This window comes from Corvus cornix, chromosome 5, assembly GCF_000738735.6.
Source record: "Corvus cornix cornix isolate S_Up_H32 chromosome 5, ASM73873v5, whole genome shotgun sequence".
Lineage (NCBI taxonomy): Eukaryota > Metazoa > Chordata > Aves > Passeriformes > Corvidae > Corvus > Corvus cornix.
Window position 1 is genome coordinate 52,560,366 of NC_046335.1, and position 19,056 is coordinate 52,579,421.

The 19,056-nt window shown below is 40.7% G+C and overlaps 2 protein-coding genes across 6 annotated transcripts in view; both read left to right on the plus strand.

The window, feature by feature from the left end:
* IPO7 (importin 7) overlaps window positions 1-2,929 on the plus strand; it is a 35,058-nt gene extending 32,129 nt beyond the window's left edge. The window contains exon 25 of the mRNA XM_039552401.1: window positions 16-2,929. Coding sequence (XP_039408335.1) covers window positions 16-113 — 98 coding nt within the window. The 3' untranslated portion in view covers window positions 114-2,929. The remainder of the gene's footprint in view (window positions 1-15) is intronic.
* Window positions 2,930-4,410: 1,481 nt separating this feature from the next.
* The window catches only part of ZNF143 (zinc finger protein 143), a 38,366-nt gene continuing 23,720 nt past the window's right edge, over window positions 4,411-19,056 (plus strand). For 2 of the 5 annotated variants that reach the window (XM_039552215.1, XM_039552217.1), the window contains exons 1-5: window positions 4,411-4,503; window positions 16,641-16,771; window positions 17,557-17,649; window positions 18,100-18,183; window positions 18,409-18,489. In XM_039552215.1, coding sequence (XP_039408149.1) covers window positions 16,648-16,771; window positions 17,557-17,649; window positions 18,100-18,183; window positions 18,409-18,489 — 382 coding nt within the window. In that variant the 5' untranslated portion in view covers window positions 4,411-4,503; window positions 16,641-16,647. Of the gene's footprint in view, window positions 4,504-4,878; window positions 5,504-15,713; window positions 15,798-16,640; window positions 16,772-17,556; window positions 17,650-18,099; window positions 18,184-18,408; window positions 18,490-19,056 lie in introns of those variants that run through there. The other 3 variants (XM_039552216.1, XM_039552218.1, XM_010399919.4) reach the window with 3 other exon arrangements.

The window sequence follows — 19,056 nt, forward strand, 5'->3', positions numbered from 1 at the left end:
TTTGTTTTGTTTTAGAATCCAAAATGATTGAAAAGCATGGAGGATACAAATTCAATGCTCCAGTTGTGCCAACTTCATTTAATTTTGGAGGCCCTGCCCCAGGAATGAATTGAATTATAACTTTTCCTGCTACTGTGTGATTGTAGTGAAGAGCTTGTGTTCCTCCCAATAGTGGTTCCAGAACTGGTTCATGTTATCTACAACTCACTCTAAACTAATTTATAAATAGATTGGACAAAAGCCCCAGAAGTGGGACCTGATTATACAACCTAATACTGGAAAGCAAACCAGAGGTTTTTTTGAAGATAGGAAGAATCTGAATTTAAAGCTTCAAATGACACACTTTGGAGATCGGAAATCAAGAGGGGATGTCATGAAGGCAGCTTTTCTTTTTCTGAGGAGAAAAACCTAGACATGGGCTGCAGGACTATTTAAAATGTCTCATTTACAGTTCAAGCTAGAAGGCAGACTTAATTTTTACACCTGTGGCAGTATGAGTATTTGCCCAGTTTCTTTCCCTTTTATCGCTACCTACTGGGTGTCTATTCTTTTAATGTAAATAAGATAAGGTAATCAGATAGCCTTACTTAATCTTCATCATTTCCATTTATCAAGAATGTTCATATGTAGAATATTGGACACTTAATGTAGCACTACATAACTGATAAATCTGTAAATTAATTAGCACTTTCATATTGAAACAAGCCTGCTAGCCTATGTACAAAAATAGCAAAATGTTTGCTGTTTATAAAAATAAAGAATAAGGGATGTATTGGGGAAAATAATTTCAAGTTATTAATTTAAAATGAACTAGCAGTTTTGTACCTGGTGACTTTGTGGTGCAGTCACCTCTGGTTGTGACTTGAATTCGGATATGTAAAAAGGGGTTAGTGATATTTCATTGCTGCTAAAGAAAAAATAGCAACACCCTCCGTGTCCTTTGTTTTTTTTAAAGATTTCACTGTACAAGCTAGAAAAGTGAACAAATGTGTACTGTAAGCACAAAGAAAAAGCTATCCTCTCTAAAGCAGGTAAATAAGATGTGAAGTTCTTAAGGTCAATTGAAGTGTGTGGGTGAAACATCTACATATGCAGTCTGTTAAAAACACAACAGTGTCATTGGCTGATCTGGGCTATGGTATATAAATGCAATTTTTTCCCCAGTTGTGCAAAATATTTTCCAGCTCATGGTAGTGCAGGTGCACTACTCCTGCATTTCATTCCCCCTCTTTTTGCACTTGCAGCATTCGTGTGTGCTGTTGTCTGCCTGATCCAGACAGTGTATTTGAAGTTTTGCCAATCTTTCAGTTTTGAAGCCACAATTTTCTTCCTTCAAAGTTGCTATAGTAACTAGTATTTTAGCTAGAGAGGCAAAATACAGTTCCCTCTGGGACCACTATCAAAACCACTGTATGAAGAAGCCAGCAGGGAGAGGCTGTGAATGGGTTGGCTTTAATGCCCCCTTTTTTTTTTTCTAAAAGCAAAATCCATTGGCGTTTGATCTTGCCTTGAGATCATTGGTGTCAGGTCTTTTAAATCAAATGTTTGGGTTGGTTTTTTTTTTTTTCTTTAGGCTGTTTTTATATAAAAATGTCACCTGCTGTTACAATTGATATTAAACAAGCTACCTTAATTTAATGTAAGCCTCCAAAATTTAAATACAGGTTAAAAATAAACTGAGTTTTTATCTGTAAAAATGAAATGCACATATATATATATTATGATACTCAAAATGCAGTCTTCAGAAAATTGGTTTGTGTGGTGTGGTTTTTTGCATCAGCAGAGTAGCAGGATTTGGTGGTGGTTTGGGGTTTCCTTGCTGAGCTGCCCAGCCCCATGCTCTGCCTTCCACTGGTGCTGGCACTTCTCAGGCAGCAGGAGGGGTTTTCCAGCCCCTCCTCTCGGGCTGCCTTGCTCTGGCAAATGCTTCCCTGTGCTTGGGGTGCCAAGATGGGACACTCACTGAGCCAGCTCTGCAGTGCCACGCTGCCCTTCCCCAGTACCAAAGGGACACTTGAGAAGCAAAGCACCCGATGAGAAAAAGCCTAAATAATGAGGCCTTGGATGGGAATACCCATCCTCGTGGTGGTGTGAGAGCCAGGATAGTTCCTGTGCATCTTTAGGTGACTGGCCAAGTGCACACAGCAGAACTTACTTGGGGTTTTGTGAATGTAACTCATGGGCACGTCCAGGTATGCTCCAGCCCCCAGGGAATCTGTAGACAGGGTTTTTATTTTTGCAGAAAAAGCTGACAGACTTACTTCCAGCATGCCTTCCCCTGTGCAGTCCTTGGGATCACCCAGTTTGACATAAATCATTTCTGAACATCTGCTTGTTGGGTATCTGCTTACCTCCATATGCATCCAAAAAAATGTATGAGAACCTTTGAAGACAGATGAGCCACTTGGGCCTCGTGGCTGAAGATGTGACAGCAGCAGTGAGAAGGCTTCATGTGTAAAGCAGATGACAAAAAAATAGGGGGAAATCACCAGTTTTAGTGCCATTGTCAGTTCTGGAACAATTATATTTTTCAAGTCACAAGTCAAGGGAAGAATTTTATCTTGGTGTGAGGAATACAGTCTTCAAGGGTGCTTTTATGTGTCACTAGACTGGTTAGCAAGGAGCATCTTTTTTAAGAATGGATCTAGAACTTTGCTTTCCTTTGCTCCAAGAAATGTATTTATATCAATTGCAAAACAATTTTGCATTGTTGTTGGTGGTGATAGCGCATTTTGTGATGCAATATATCAATTTCGGTGATACACTTATGTCAAATTAAAAACTGATCTTCCTCCTAGAACTTGCGTTTATCCATTCCATTTTCAAGGATAATGCAACTCTAAAGGAAGAGCTGGGAAATTTAAAGCCTCTGTTTTTTCTATTATGGAAGATCTCCTTGGATTAATAAACATCTAAAGCAAATCCTTATCTTCACTTATTTCAGTGTGGTGTTTTGAATGTAGCTGTATCCCTACAGTAGAGTCCTCCTCAAGTTGTGTGTAAGGTTTGTATTTCCCTCCAAAATATTTCTCTGAACAAATGTTAGGCACAACCACAGTTCTCTTCAACTGTGTTAAATATAAAAAACAGGCAGTTTTTTAAAATGCCAACATACTGGGTAAATTTAATCTTTTTTTCCCTACATCACTGTCTTAAAAGAATTATCAATATGTGCCAGCATGGTACAGCAAAGCTCTGTTCAAATCTCTTATAGCTTAGAACTGATACTGCAAGATTTATCAATTCTGCAGTGGAGTAATTACTGACTACCTGCCGATAAACATGCAGATGATTTTAATTATGCCTAGTAATGGATATACCTGGTAAGTTTTATGGGTTGATTATTTTCTCCGTGGAACCTACGTACCCAGAATGAGCCATGTGGAAAAGCTTTGTCTGCTGCTGATAATCAGTTACTTTTCAATCAATATGTAGCTTTATGTTAAATGGCATGTAACTGGTTTGTGTATTTCTGCTTTTTGTAGCAAACTGTTGATGCTGGAAACATAAAGCACTTCAGAATGGGAAATAGAGATTGCAGCATTTCACAGAGATGTTAATAAATAATTATTAATACAAGGGGAGTTGGCAAATCAGAAATAGGATTTTATCTCGGGTATTTCACTGCTGCTGTACCTTGAACCAAACTGATGGCTGCAGTTTGTACTTGGTTTAAAACTTACAAGTAGGAAACAGTACATTAAGAAAGAAAAACCGGCCATTAGCTGAGCTTACTGTCCCATCATTGGGGAGCATTCGCGTCAACTGCGCAAGAAAAATCACCTGCGGAATTAACCGTAACACGCTTTGCTTGCTGTAGACTGGGAGCTGCTGGACTATTTATTACACGTTTTCATACCTAAAAATCACGTAAGGATAAACACTCCCAAGCATAGCTTTAAGCACAGCGTCCTTCTTCCCCGGAGCCGGGCTGGAATGGCAGCCGGAGATAATCCGGCAGGAGGCCGGGAAGGGAAGGGCAGAGCACTCACTGTCCCCGGCCCGGCCACGCGGCCCCTCGCACGGCCCAAGGGGGCGCGAATGGCCCCGGCCGAGCCGGATCCGCTCCCCAGGAGGGCCCGGCGGCCGCCGCCGTCCCCTCCCCGTCCTCAGCGCCTCAGGCGCTGCCGGCTCCGCGCGGCGCCCGCCGGGGGAGGGCAGGAAATGGCGCCGCTCCCCGCTGGCGCGCGGGCGCCTCGCCGCCCGCGGCACAAAATGGCGGCGGCCCCGCGCCCGGCACAGCCGCGACGCCATGAAGCCGCGGGGCGGGGCCGCGGGCGCGCGGCCAATGGGCACCGCCGCGCGGCCCGCAGGCCACCAATGGCGGGCGGCGGCGGCGGCGGCGCGCGCGCTGCAGCCAATGGGAGCGGCGGAGTCGGCGCTGCCGGGCCCCGCCCGCGGGGCGCGGGGCGGTGCCGTGCGGGCGGGCGGCGCCGAGCGGCCGTTTCCTGTCCTGGTGCATGGTGGTCGGACGGAGGAATTGTTGGAAAATTTCTCGGCGAGGTTCGTATATAAATGTGCTTTTACCCAGTGTGCCTTATGCTCCCTCCGCCATCTCCGGACGGGGCCGCCGCGCCGCGCCCGCCGCGCCCGCCGGCGGTGCTCGGGGAGGCGGGCAGGGGCAGCGGGGCGCGGGCGGCATCGACCCGAGCGGCAGAGCGGCGGCGATAAAGCCGCTCCGCTCCGCGGGGCCCGCCCGGCCCCTCCCCGCCCGCCGGGCCCGCGGGGGTCCCCCGGGCCGCCCCCCCGGGCCCGCTCGGCACTGCGTCACGGGCGGGGGGCGAGGGGGGCACGGGCCGGGGCGCTCCGGGCCCCGCGCCCGCCGTGCCTGAGTCGGGGGGCTCATTTATTTTTACATTTTCCCCGTTGTTTGGGGCTTTTTTTTTTCCCCCTCTGTTTTTTAAATATGTGTTCTTATTACTATTATTTTTTCAAACTTGATATTCCCATGCTGTCGGCCGCAGAGCGGCATTAAAGCGGTGGCGGCCGGGGCTGCCCGGGCCCGGCGCGCGGCCGGACCCGCGCAGGCTCCGGAGGAAAATGCGCTGTGCCTGCCCCGAGCCGCGGGGCTGCAGCGCGGCCCTGGCCGCGCTCTCACGGGAAAAGGTCCTGGCACCTCCCGGCCTTCTGAAATCCAGCTGTTTTACTGCATCTCGCTCACCTCGCCAAAATGCAAAAGCATTTTAACCCTTTTTTTGGGTTGGTTTTTTTTTTGGTTTTTTTTTGTTTGTTTGTTTTTTTTGTTTTTTTGTTTTTTGTTTTTTTACAATTGTTCTTGTCGTTCCCTTCATCTGTTTTCCTCTAGAACTTCTAATAGAACGGGATAACGAGAAGCTGCTCCTGTAGAAAAATGGCCTGCAATAATGCAAAGATTTTAATTTTGTTTCCTGATAAGGCCTGATTTGTGTTGCTTTTTCATCCGGAAAAAAATGATGTGACTTCCGTGCAAGTTTAAATTTTCTGTTAAAACAAGGCTGCGGTTGCACTTAAGTTTAAAATTTTGGTAAGGAATTATTTTGAACGATCAAAGAATTGCATCTGCCATCATATGCAGAGTGGTACCAGTATTTGTAAGGAATGTTATTTCTGGTCTAGTGACACAGGAACTGCAACCTTACAGTCTTTCAAAGCAAGCATTTCCTCTTGTTTTATCGAGATTCTGCATCAAATGTTGTCTGTCAGCTGTTTTTGCAGACTATACACCAGATATTTCTGTTGTAGCTTCTAGGTGATGGTACCTGAAAAATGAAATTAGGTTATCCTCAGCTAGCAGCTTTTTAACATAGACATAACATATTGTTAGCTTTGTGCTAACATTAATAGCACAAATAGCTAATATACTGCGTCGAATGGCAGAGTACGGTGTAGCCGTGTTTTCATGGCTTGTTTCTTTGTATTTCTGCATTAATGCCTTGAGCTTTCAAGGTGTGTTTGTGTCAAACGCGATTTGTCTGTATCACTGCAGAAAAGGAACCTCAGGAATATGTGGTCAAATAATAGATGATTGCTTTGGTAATGGATTGCGGCTTAAATGAGATGTAAAAATAAACTTTATGAAAGAGTTTTGAGAAGTGTATTTCAAATTGATTTAATAATTTACCTAAACTGTTGTCATAATTAATATTTCATTTCTACTACTCTATCTGAGGAAGAGTAATTTTGCTTTATATTAAAGGCTAAAATAAAGCAAATACTTTAGAAAGTGTAAAAGGTACTTTAGGTAGAAGGTCACACTGACTTAACTCTCTTCATTCTTGTGTAGCTTTTGGTGCATTTCTCAGAGGAGGGAGGCACAGCAATAGTCAAGTGATGAGTAGTCCCTGGTAATGGGTGCCAAAATTAGGCTGTAAATTAGTTTTTTTCTTTAGAATATCTCCAGTTGTGTGTTGCTTCAGCTCACTGGGCATTTTGCTGTCCTGTACTGTCCAGGAGAAGGGAATTGTCAGGAGTTAGAGCGGTAGATAGGTCCAAGTGCTGGCTGCTGCTTCTGTGACTGCTCCCCTGCAGCTCTGTGGGATGGGCACAGGGATTAGGATCAGGATTCCTCGGTTTTAGTTTGGTCGGGGTGGCTTCATTTACACTGCCGGATGCTGGTCTTCCCTTGCTGTTGCATGTGAGTCTTCACCTTAAGAGTTTTGGGTTAACACATACTCAGCATAGGTGGAGTCTTTGAGAAGCACTATTACATTTTGAGGAGTCTTTAGCTGGCACCTGTGAAACTGTGAATTGCTTTCCAAAGGGCTTGGCTGAATTTGGATGAGTTTCCACACACAGAGATAATCAGGGCAATTCTTCCAGTTTCAGGCCTTACAATGGCCAGAATGCAAATATTCATGAGGAAGGTGGGACCCATCTTGGTGCTGCTGTACTTACTTTTCTCCTGTCTGTATTTTGACTTGTACCTGCTTCCTTGGCCATCCCCATGATTTGTGCTTCCCGTGATAATCTTCTAGAACTCCTGCAGCCTCTGACATGTATGTACATAGCACAGCATCCCAAGCCGGCCATTCCTTTCCACTGACTTTTTTTTTCCTGTGTTGCTGCTACATCTCTTGCACATCTCTGCAGCTCACCAGCAGTGCTTTCTGCTCAGCAGTAGTAGGGGGCAGCTTTGTTTTTCATCTCCTCTGTGCAAGGAAATCAGTGCACCCGGTAAGGAGAGCATGAATTGGGTAGTCTGTTCCTGTGGCTTGTGTCACAAAAGATCCCAAAAGATGGGAGGGAGGTTTCTACTTAGCTTATGGATCCCTAAGATATACTGTGATCCAAACGGATGCATCCTCTTGTTGAATGCAGGAGTTCAGCTCTGAAGTGCAAGTTCTGTAACTTTTGTGCATAGGTCTTGCTCTGAGCGTGGAGTGAGGAGTCTGAGGAAGGTATCTCTCCATGGACACCATTTCTAGGGAGGAGGGGCAGGAAGCCTTGTGACCCATCTTGGCACAGTGGGGTTTATGGCGTTTTGCCTGTACCTAAATGTAACTTGATCTGCCCTTAGTTGTATTTTCTTAAGGGAATATGATTTTGCTTCTCCCTCTGTGCACCAGGGATCATTGATCAGTTACTCAAAACCAAATTGGACTAAATTAGTAAATGCTTCCAGTGACTTAGTCTGTTAAAATTTTCTAGGTTACATGGCTCTTTTTCATTGTATATTGGGATTGTGCTTTGCTCCACCAATAACACTTGTTAAATAAATGAAATTTTTGGTTTTGAATGGAATTTACAGTTCCAGCAAGTTTTGCAATTTTCAAGGTTGACATCAGACTTACATTTAAAACTACGTAATGCGTCTCTCAGTCTGTATTTCACTGACTGCAGAATGTTTCCCTCTGTATACACTTGAGCAGAAAGTTGTGTTACCTGCTTAATGCTCTTGGACTTAATTTCTGATGACAGACTTTTCTAGAATTGGAAGATGGGTCTGTATTTGCAAGTTAGTTGGTTTTACTGTATTTTAAGTATATTCATACATAGCTAACATGATGCTGCACAGAGTTTTTTAGGATTTATTTATTTATAGTATTTATAGATGTACTGTGTTTCAAGTTGTGTTTGTAATCTGGCTTTGGCAATCCAGCTGGCTGCCCCTTTAGTTCCTGAAATACAAGCCCGTGCTAAAGCACTGCCATTAACTGTCACGGCTAATGCTGATACATCTGTAAGGTAGTTATCAGATTGCTAATTAACTCCTAGCCACACAAAACAACCCACTCAAAATTCCTCTGTTTGTTGGCAGTCTCAGTGGGTTTGCAGGATTTGGAAGGGCATGGCCAGAATTCATTTGTTTTCGTGATGTAAATAAGACACTTTTGTGATTGCTTGACCGTTTAAAAGCTAGAAGGCTGTTTGATATGAAAGTAAAACAGCAATAGAAACAGCAGGTCTCAGTTTCTTTCAGATTTTTAGCCCTTAAGTATTCATTTAATCACCAGATGTTCCCAGTTATATTTAAAACACCGATATAACTGGAGGTTTTATGATTTAAGGGGTAAATAGCCCCATGAAGTACTTCAGAAGTTAATTGTATGTAAATATATTTTTTTGTGTAAATAGGCATCACTGCTCATTTCTAGGAGTAACGTAGATACAGTTGTGACATGCATCACCTGGATGCCTTCTGGATACATATTTTAGCTATATATGCGCTTGATGGTAGAAACAAACCCAACAAAAGCTAGTAGTTTTAAGAACACACAGATTGATCTGTTAGGTGCTTTCAATACGTTTATCCCTTCATAGTTCCAGGGTGAAAATCCATTTGGAATGAAATGCTTTATCTCACTGACATGTGCTGTAAAATTATTTCAAGTTTGGGGTTTTTTCATCTTTGGTAATCATGTTGTAAGTTTTTTCAGAAAATCAGCTGATCTGCCATAGGTTCAGCTGTTTTTCTGAGTGTGCATATTATGAGTAGTTACCCTAACTTTTTTTGACTATTAAAACACAAGTAACTTATTACCAGTCTGCAATAAAGAAATGGGTTTGAGGTTTTTTAGAAAGGAAGGTTTGCCTGAGCATTGATAATACAAGTGTGGCCAGGAGAGAAGAAATGTGTCTTAACTGAACGAGAAATGCGACCTGAGTTGAGAGAAACTTGCTGGGCTGTTTTGGTAGGTGAGTTCCACTGTTGCATTTGCAGTAGGTCTGCAGGCCATTCATTCCGTGCATTCCTAATGACACAGGGCTGTTTCAGTCATACTTGAATTGGTGTTTGGGACAGGTTATATGGCCCTTCCTCAAGCCAAGCCTCTGCTGCTGTGTGTTACTGCTACTACTAACTGTGTCATTAGTGCATTGCTCATTGACCAGCTGCATTAATATGCTTTTTTGTACCTTATTAATATAAACATTTTGGAATCCTGTTGTCTGTACCCCTGCATGGATCTCAATTGCTTGTCAGGTTCCATGCAGGATTTCTGGAATTGGCTCTGTTGGAAGACTCCCAGATCTGTTTCAAACCTCTGGCTCAGGAAGCTGTGCTGCTGGAATAATGCACCCAGGGCAGCTGTGGTCATGGAATTGGGTGTTTGCTGTGAGGTGCTTGTCCCAGAGCTGCAGCATGAGTTTAATTAGCTTCTGTCAGCACTGCTGACAGCTCACGTGCTGATGGAACTACTCTGGCCTCCTTTCATTAACCAGTAATTTCTTCTCTAATATATTCAAGAAAGGTGTGAAGTTAGAAGTCATATTTGAGGGATCAAATGAGGAGTCAGCCTGAGTCTTCTACATGTGTAGGACTTGTTGGTGGGTGGCTTTCTGATCTGCCTGTGTTTAAATGCCATACCTTTGAAAATAATAGCAACCTTAGCATTCCTGCAGTGTGAAAATACATGCATATACATAATCTCATTAGTTAGAGTAAGGATTTGTAAATATTCTTTATTTGCACTGGTTAATCCAAATTTATATATATATCTATAAAATGCAAGCATTGACATCTGACAATACTTCTAACATTCACAATGGGATTTGCAATATAATCTGTATGGAAATGACTTTGGGGGGAAAAAGACTGCTGAAACATGAAGTAATCTTGTCAGGCTAAATATGGTTCCCACTGCTCACACTGAAGTCTGATGTGTGGTTAAGGCAGTGATAAATTTGGTCTTGCATTTATTTTTCAGTTCTGAAGAGATACCAAACTCTGTGGCAGCAAATTAGTCTTGAAGTGCATTATTACCAGGATGTGGATGTATCTGTTGTGAAACAGAAATACTGTAAAAATGAGCCTTGAATTTGACTACAAACCTCTGCTTCAGAGTGCTTATGCAGTTGACAGTGCTCTCAGTCTTGGTCTGGTTTTTCTCCAGGGCCAGAATTAGAGCCTGTGCTTTATCATTCACAACACTTCTTCACCATGTAGAAAATTAGAAAATGATTGTGTAATTTGCTATTAAATTGCATACCTTAACCCTTTATCTGAGTCCAGCTTTTGTTACCAGATTATGTAGTAGATGTTTTTGTTCTGTATTTCAGCCTTGTTATTATTTTATACTGTGGATAATTAATGTGGTAGAAATTGCTGTTTAATTATGTTTTGCCTTTACAAGAGACTCGAGAAAATACAGTAAAAGAACTTGAGAGAGATTGTGTGAGAAAGCACGTAAGAAGTGCCCAACATGAAGTAGTTGTTACACTTATTTACTGAAAGTCAGTCTGACTGACAACAGCACAAACCCCAATTTTTCAGTGCAGTAAAGTCCTGGAAAAGGTAAGGGCTGTTGATGAAGAAGGAGATCCACGTCTACTGAAGTGTTTGATCAAAGCACCCACACGATCCAGATTTAATTCCTAACCCTGCTACAGGTTTCTGCAGTAATACTGGAAAAGATTATCGTGCAGCTATGTAGGGGAGCAGAAGATTGTAAAAGGTCTTAGTTCTCCTGTGTCGTGTTTCTGAGCTTACAGGTGACAAATGACTTTATGTAATTAGTGGGGGGGAAAAATGCTGGAAGTCCTCTTGGGTTGTCTGAAAAAACTTTGTGTGGAATAGTCAGTTTTCCAGAGGTTTTTTTGCACTGATACTCAGAAGGCTGTAATGCATATGAATTACCAATTGAATTGTATTTAACCAGATTGTTAATTGTAGGTATTAGCTTTGATTTTTCACACTTTTATTACTCAGACTAGTTTTGTGAAATTACTGGTATTTGCAATCATATCAGTTGTTAAGGACCCTAAGGTAGCCAGTATTTAATTCAGGAAAAACTTAATTATGTTACTGTGTGGACATACTTGAATTGATTTTGGGATCCACCTTTGTCAAACATGCGACTACAGTTTTCTAAAATTCCTTAATGAAAGTTTCACTATTGTGAGGCTATGTGTTATTTGCCATCTTACCCTTCTTGATTGATTCTTATTTGCCATTTTTATAAGTTTTATAAAATTACAATGGTTTTGTACATTATTTAGAAGTGTATTAAAAATAAAAGTGATGTTTCCTTTCAAATGAAATAAATGCATATTATTTCAAACTTCTCAGTGCTGTCTGCATGAGGGGAGTGAAGAATCAAAACATTGCTGAATGTCTGGAGTAGCTTTTTTCGTGTCATTCTTTCCCAGTTTTTTCTGCGCATTCAAAGTTTGTATTTTATAACAGTAAGTTTTCTTCCATGACTGCTGTTACAAGCTTTATTCCATATTAATCATCTAAGCATCATCTTTGTCTCTCTTAAGGAATTTCTGCTACTGTCACTGCAGGATTTTTCTCTTTTGTCCAGCAATACAGTGGTACAGTCGTTCTTTAAATGACAAATTCCTGCTCTTTTCCAGGCACACTGGGCTCTCCTCATGCTGTCCTCTCAGCTGCTGGGGTTCCCAAGTGCCCCAAGCCCCCTTTCTGCTCCACGGTAGCCACGCTCTCTGCCAGCTCTTCCCTTGCTTTTCAGCTGCCTCAATCTCATCTGCTGTTTCTTAGTTGCTTGATTCATCGTTTTTAGTGGAAATTCCTGTTTCCAGTTGCTAGATTGAGTTTATATAAAAACCTTTCTTCTAACATTGCATCTTTTCTCCAAAACAAATGATAGCACCCAGAAGATCCTATTTGTTTGAGTGTTAGTAGGGGGAAAAGTACAGGAAGTGCTCTCTAGATAGGCAACTTGATGAAGTCTTCATGAAAAATCTTTTATTTTTAACCACCATCTCCCCCCTCACATGCCTTTGGTTTCCAAGTGTTGAGAACTTAATGTGTGCCTGAGGGTAGTTTTTTCTGTTCAGGTAATTTGCAGGGGGTGGTGGTTTGTTTTGGTGTTTTTAATAAAAGCTTGCACCTCTGTACCCTGCTGGTTGGCTGTTTAAGGTATCAGTATTAGAGTGGGGGTGACTGCCTGTTGTCAGACACTCCTTTCAGTTCAGAGATTTTCAGTCGAATTTTTTTGCCTCAGGCTGATTTTTTGTGAGAAGTGTTTTAACCATCTCAAAGAATGGTAATATTTTCTCTGCATGGATACCATAGACATGTTTTGGTGACTAATCATTTTAGGAATGCAAGATACGTTACTGTCCTTGTGAAAGTCTTCTCAAATATCATCATTGACGTGCCTGAAAATTGACAGTTGCAACTTGCGTATGATCTGTGAAGATTTGCAAGAGTTCACAAAGTCAAGTCTCAAGTTTGCACTTCAGTGAGTACTTCCTGACTGAGCCTGTACTTGTCTTTTCTGTAAGACAGCTCTTGAGATTAAGCAGAATCCACATGTGTCAATCTTGTCGAGCTGCTGCGCAGGCCCCACCACAGCGTTTGTCTTTTTCTAAAAATGGATACTTTCAGCTGCTTTTAACTAATGAGCTGCAATATTTGAAGTGGGTAAATGAAATCTTTCTCTCCCAGATTTTTACTGACAGAACTCCTGGCAGGCAGGAGATTTAAAAGAAAAAAGCTTAGTGATGCAGATGCCAAGGAATAAAAGAATTGAGGTGGATTAGGGAAAGAAGTTTGTGAAATTCAGATTAGAAAAACAATGGAGGCAAATTTGATGGAAGCTGAGGAGAAAGCAGAAGAGAGTGATTAAAGTGGAGGCAAGGGAAGAGATTTGAGTTTGATGAAAACCAACTGGTTTTGAAAAAGCAAAGCAAATTAAAAAATGTTAGGAGAGTAGATTTGGAGGATGGATGATCCACCAACAGCAAGGTGATGCTGTTGTGTATGTATGCATTATTGAAATGATTATCAGAGAGCAGCTGAAGTTGGAAGGACTTTCAGAAGTTGTGGTTCAGCCCTGATCAAGGCAGGTCTCATTTGCCCAGATAGCCCTGGGCAATGTCAAGTTGTTTTGAACCTCTGCAAGGCTGGAAAGTCCATACCCTGTTTCGGCAATTTGTTCCTGTATTTGACTACTCTTACCAAGTAACACTGTAGCATCATTATCTCTGATAGATTGACTCTCTTCTGTGCAACACAGGCCAGCTCTACATCTTTCCTACATCTCTCCAGCCCTGTCTGGCTAGTCAGTGTTCTCCACTGGGGAGAAAGAGGAGAGCCTGGAAGGGAGCAGCACATCCACTTCTGGCTGAGGGTTCTCCTCCCTGCACAGCAGAGTGACAGAGCAAAGCTGCTGTGTCCCTGAAGAGTGAGTGAAAGCTGGGGAGTGGTGTTTGGGAGCATCCCAGTGCTCCAGCCTCTTGTGGGGGATGTACTTCCAAGGTGGGCCTGAACATGAACTGTTGACACAGAGGCAGGAAGGGGATAGACAGTGGTGTGAGGGCGGCATGGACCAGCAGCAAGGGAAGACTTGGGGACTTGTTGCAGAAGGAGTTGGTGTGGGCATGGAAGTATTTTAGATTATTCTGACAAGAAGGATGGGATTATATTTGGGAAGAGGCATGTCCTAGCAGTGTGGTACCATGATAGGACTGAAGAAGAAACTTGGTACTTCATGGGAAAGGGATGGAGCTGGGGATAAGGAACTTAGTGGAAGGACAGAGGATTGAGAAAAGGGTATATTGGAAGTGACCATTGAAAGGAGCTAGAATTGGGAGAAACACAGACTGCATTGCTGCTGAGTTCTTGTGTGAGACTGTATGATTGTCCAGATCCTCTGGAACAGAGGAAAGTCGTAGGCATTGTTCTGTGTGCAGCAGTTCCCTTTGGTTCTTTTACAGTGTGTGAGTTGATAGTCAGCCATGCTACAGTAACAAACACTGTGAAACAATTTAAACAAATACTATTACTCCTCACCCCTTTAATTTATCTGGCATTAGGTTTCTTTTTCTTCCGAAGTAGCTACTCACCCTTTAAGAAATTAGTTCTGCTCAGACTGTCAGAACTCTGCAGCTGCCTGCATTGGCTGCATTCTCACTGCTGCCCAGAGGTGAGAGAAGAGCCATGAGTTCTGGAGAAAGGCAGATGATATTAAAGGTGCTAGGGATTCTTAAAAGATACTTTGTCTAAGAGAGGGAATATTCTCTTAAACAAGTAGACCGGAGCTGAAAGGCCTTTGAGGTGCAGAGTCTGCTGGAATTGTTTCACTCTATAGTTCTAGTCAACACCAGTGGTTGTGAAGCCTTTCTTCTCTGCTGCGTGCAGTGGTGTAGCTGTTTTGCAGCCTGCATCCATGAGGTGTCCTAAAAACTGAGTGCATGGAAAACGCTGGCAATAGAGACCTCTGTTAGCAGTTCAGAGGATAGCCAGCCTCTGGGTACCACTAGCATATAATACCAGAATTAGTTAATGTAACTTGCTACAAGCTGGCAGTGTCTCCGGAAAAGCAGCCCTTGCAAACTGGTTGGGATGAAACTCCTTTTGCTGCTAGTTTGTTTTTTTTTAAACTGCAACAGTTTTCTGATCTTATTTGCTTCATAGTACATGGATACTGGGCTGCTTTGCTTCCGTGCCTGCTTAGGCTGACTCTGTAGCTACAGCATGTTGATTTTTGGTTTGTGAGCAAAGTGCTTCCTAAGGAATAGTTTTCTGCCTATTTTGAGATGGGGGGATGATAAATGAGTAGTAGGAAAAGAAGTTACTTTACCAAACTCACAATCATGGACATGATAGAGGAAGACATTGAGCTCAGGATCTTTTATATCCTCATCAATTCCTTGTCTCTTAGATTATAGTATCCAAAACACTTTCCTATTTTATTTTCTTCAGAAACATCTATATAAATGCAATTTAGTCTGGATGGCCTCTCTTTTTCTTGTGTGTCACATCTCTTTTAGGGGCCTCATTTTCTGTAAAAGCTTATTTTCCTGAAAAGGATGTTGGGAAGAATTATCCATCTTTTCTTGGATGTTAAAAAAATCCCTCACACCCATTTTGAAGTACATTTTGGGTTCCGTCTTAATTGTATCTTCTTTTTGATGCCAAAGTTGTTCAAGGTTCACATTCCTTATTGAAAGCCAGTATTTTAATCTCCTTAATGTTCCAGATAGAAATTATGGAGGATTTTAATCTTGGAAGCCACATTTCTTACACAATTATGCACTGATTATTAGTAATGTTTTTTTCTTGTATGATTTTCAGTATAACATGCGAAAAATCTTTAACCTTCCCAAAGGTACCTTTTCTTTCCCTTTCCTTTATATACTGACTGGAAACAAGAAACTTAGCCTGCACCTCTAGGAAATAGTCTGGCTCACTATATACTTGGATGTATTTGGAAAATACTGTTTGGGTGTAATTTTCAACTACTAAATTACGGTGGCAAACTTTTTAAATACTGTAGGCACACTGGAGTACCTACATGGTCTAATTTTGTGCTCCTATTCCTTAGTTTTGACAGAAGCACAATTTTCTCAGTGGTCTTTGAGACTGTTGATGAATTGCTTATTCGCGAGCAGATTTCTGGATTGTAGAGGTAAAAAGAGTTAAATGTATTTATAAAAGTAACCATAAGTAAATTAAACCCCCATGGTTATTCTTCTCAGCCTTGAATTATAAACCAGCAGGGCACAGAACAACATTAGGATTAAAAGCTGTGATGTGATCCCCCATATTAAAACATGCCTGGGTAAAAATGTGAGTAGCCAGAGGGGTGGCTCTGTCTCGTTCTGTGAGATACAGCAGTCACTCCCTAATCACTGTCCTCTTGTCTAATTAACAAATTTTATAATAGGATACTTCATTATTTTAAAGGACAGATTGTTTTGGTTGGTTGTTTTTTTGTTTAAAACAGAAACCTCTCTGGAAAATCTAGGGAAATAGTTGAATTGTTCAGTTAGACTTTCCCAGTGTGTCATTGTTTTTAAATCTCTTACTGGCACTGGAGAGATCTTTAATTTATACAGAGAAAGCCCTGCTGTTGTCATGGGTGACTATGGGTGAATTGTCAGCTTTATTTCAATGCTGGGGACAAGCAGGTATCATTACCTATACTGTCACTACCACCGTTATTCTTTGTACATTGGTTAAATAATTTATATGTAACTGAAATTTAAATGTGGTTGATGCACTTTAATTTAGTAACTGCTACCTGAAATTGCTAACATCTGAGTTAATTGAGGTAGTAATACTTACCTATTTCAGATAACTTTATTCCTTTAAAGTATTTTCCAGATAAGTCAATCATTCTTTGCATCTATTCTATGCAAAACATAACATAAAATATTTGTAGCAGCTGTATAAAAATCGCATTAAACTGGGATTACCTAGTTCTGGGTGTGTATTTCAATTTTCTGTTTTTTGAATACTTTCTTTCTAGGTAGACGATGTTATTAGCTCAGATAAATCGAGACTCTCAGGGAATGACGGAATTTTCTGGAGGAGGAATGGAGGCCCAGCACGTGACTCTGTGTCTAACAGAAGCTGTAGCTGTGCAAGGTGAACCTTCAGGTTAAAATACCTCTATGTTATTATGTCTTTTCTCTTTGAAACTCATATAAAACACTAAAATTCATGTCATGTATTCTGAATTAAAAGTCCAACAGAAAACAGTTAACTGAGATTGATTAAATTCACTGATTTAATTCTGGATGGAAATTATCTTTTAATTAAGATTATAGAAGTGTAAATGTGCCAAAAATATATGAAATATAAAATCTGACTTTATTCTCTGTATAGTCTTACCGTTTTATACTTTGTAAATTCAGTTTATATCTAAGTATGTATTAAACAAATTGAGTTTTAAAATAGATTAATGAATTGAAATTGGCTTAAACTGTGTTTCCTGAAAGCTTTGTTAGATTTTACATGATTACAAACCCTTTCCTAAATCTGCATTTTAATTTAAATAGTTTTGTGTGTATTAACAACAGGTAGTGTTGTACGAAACAAATTTATCAATACAAGTGTGTGTCATTATTTCAGTGTTGGCTCTGATGATTTAATTCATAGTTCTCCTAAAACCTCAGCTTTGTAGTTATTTATTCAGTGACGTATTTTTTTTAGTTAAGGAAACTAACATTGTAGCTGTCATGTTTACAGAGCAAAATCTTGAACATATGACTCTAGTATGTGTCCCAGGCTCAAAAACCAGAAAGCAAGTAAGAGCTACTTGCTCTTACTATTTGTCAAACCAATATACTTTGAGGGGATGTAATAATTTATGGAGGTGTTTAGGTTGAGATTTCTAGGGTTTCATGCTGGTTATAGTGAAGGTGAACTTTTTTCCCTGCTAGATGGTGACAACTTGGAAAACATGGAAGGTGTAAGTTTGCAAGCAGTTACCCTGGCTGATGGCTCCACTGCTTACATACAGCACAACTCTAAAGGTGGGCAAAGGACTGCAAACTGATGGCTACTGAAGTGGTATTCCCCTTTCTAACCCTCTCTTTGCATTGTAAAGTCAGGCAAAATCTGTACAATATTTCTGAAGTTCCAATTCCATTTGGAAATTACAGTAATACTATAACATAAATATTTTTTTTTGCTACTAATAAGATGCAAAAATGAAATTCAGAACTTAAGTAAAATGAAAGTGATCTTTATGGTTCCAACCCAGATATCAATGTTCTGCCTAACAGATAGGACAGCAGACCTTTTCTGGTTTTTTAATCCCGTAATTTTAAAAGCTCTGTACAGTCACACTGTGCTTTCTATTTACCAAACATTATTTCTTGTTGACATTTCATTTATATGTTAATCAACAAAGTATCAACTGTGTGTTAAAACTCTGATGTGTTACACAATTAGAATTCTTTAAAATATTCTGTATATTTCAGATGGTAAACTGATGGATGGCCAAGTGATTCAATTAGAAGATGGTTCTGCTGCTTATGTTCAACATGTACCTATGACTAAAAGCAGTGAGTGCAATAATAAAGAAATGTGTCATAAAATAATGTATTACTTATAAGTATTGATATTAAGTAATTAACAGTCATGATAACAGCTTGATTTCTTATTTTAGTGGAAATAGTTATGAAGAGATCTTAGGTATTTTGTAATCCAATGTGTTTAGTATTTAATCTTTCCATCTGATGGATTCTTTGAACTCTTGCTGAAGTGCTGTAATTCTTCCTCCTGAGCAGGGGACAGCCTGCGTCTGGAAGATGGACAAGCGGTTCAGCTGGAAGATGGAACTACAGCATTTATTCATCACACCTCAAAAGGTAACTGTTTTGTCAAGTGGGATTTATTACATCAGTGTTCAACAGAACTTCAGAAATGTAAAATAGGATATCTCTGAAAACTATCATCTTTCTTAGTGAGATTCCCAGTGTGGATTACTTCTTGCTTTAACTTTGTGAGATCTGAAAATTATTGAAATGAGACTGGTTCAGTTTCTTACTTGCGCCTCATGTAACAGTTTTAAGTGTAATCAAACCCAGTGCATTTCACTGTTTTTTTTAGCCCAGGATCCCATTAAAGTGAGTATATACCTTTAGGTAGTAGGGCAGAAAATGTGACAGCCAACAGTTAAGAATGCAATTGTATCCCAAATGATAACTTACATTTCTGCAGAAGATGATTACACTAGTCTTGGAAATAGTACCACTTCTCTAAAAAAAGTGATCAAGTATATGTTTTAAGTCTGTTTAAACTAGTGTGACAATTACATTTTACAACTGACAATAGTAAGAGGAAAGAATGTAATATAGAATATTTTGTTAAAAGTCTTTTTATATTTTGTGTTTCTTTTGCATCTTTGCATGATTCTCTTCTTAAAATGTGAGAAT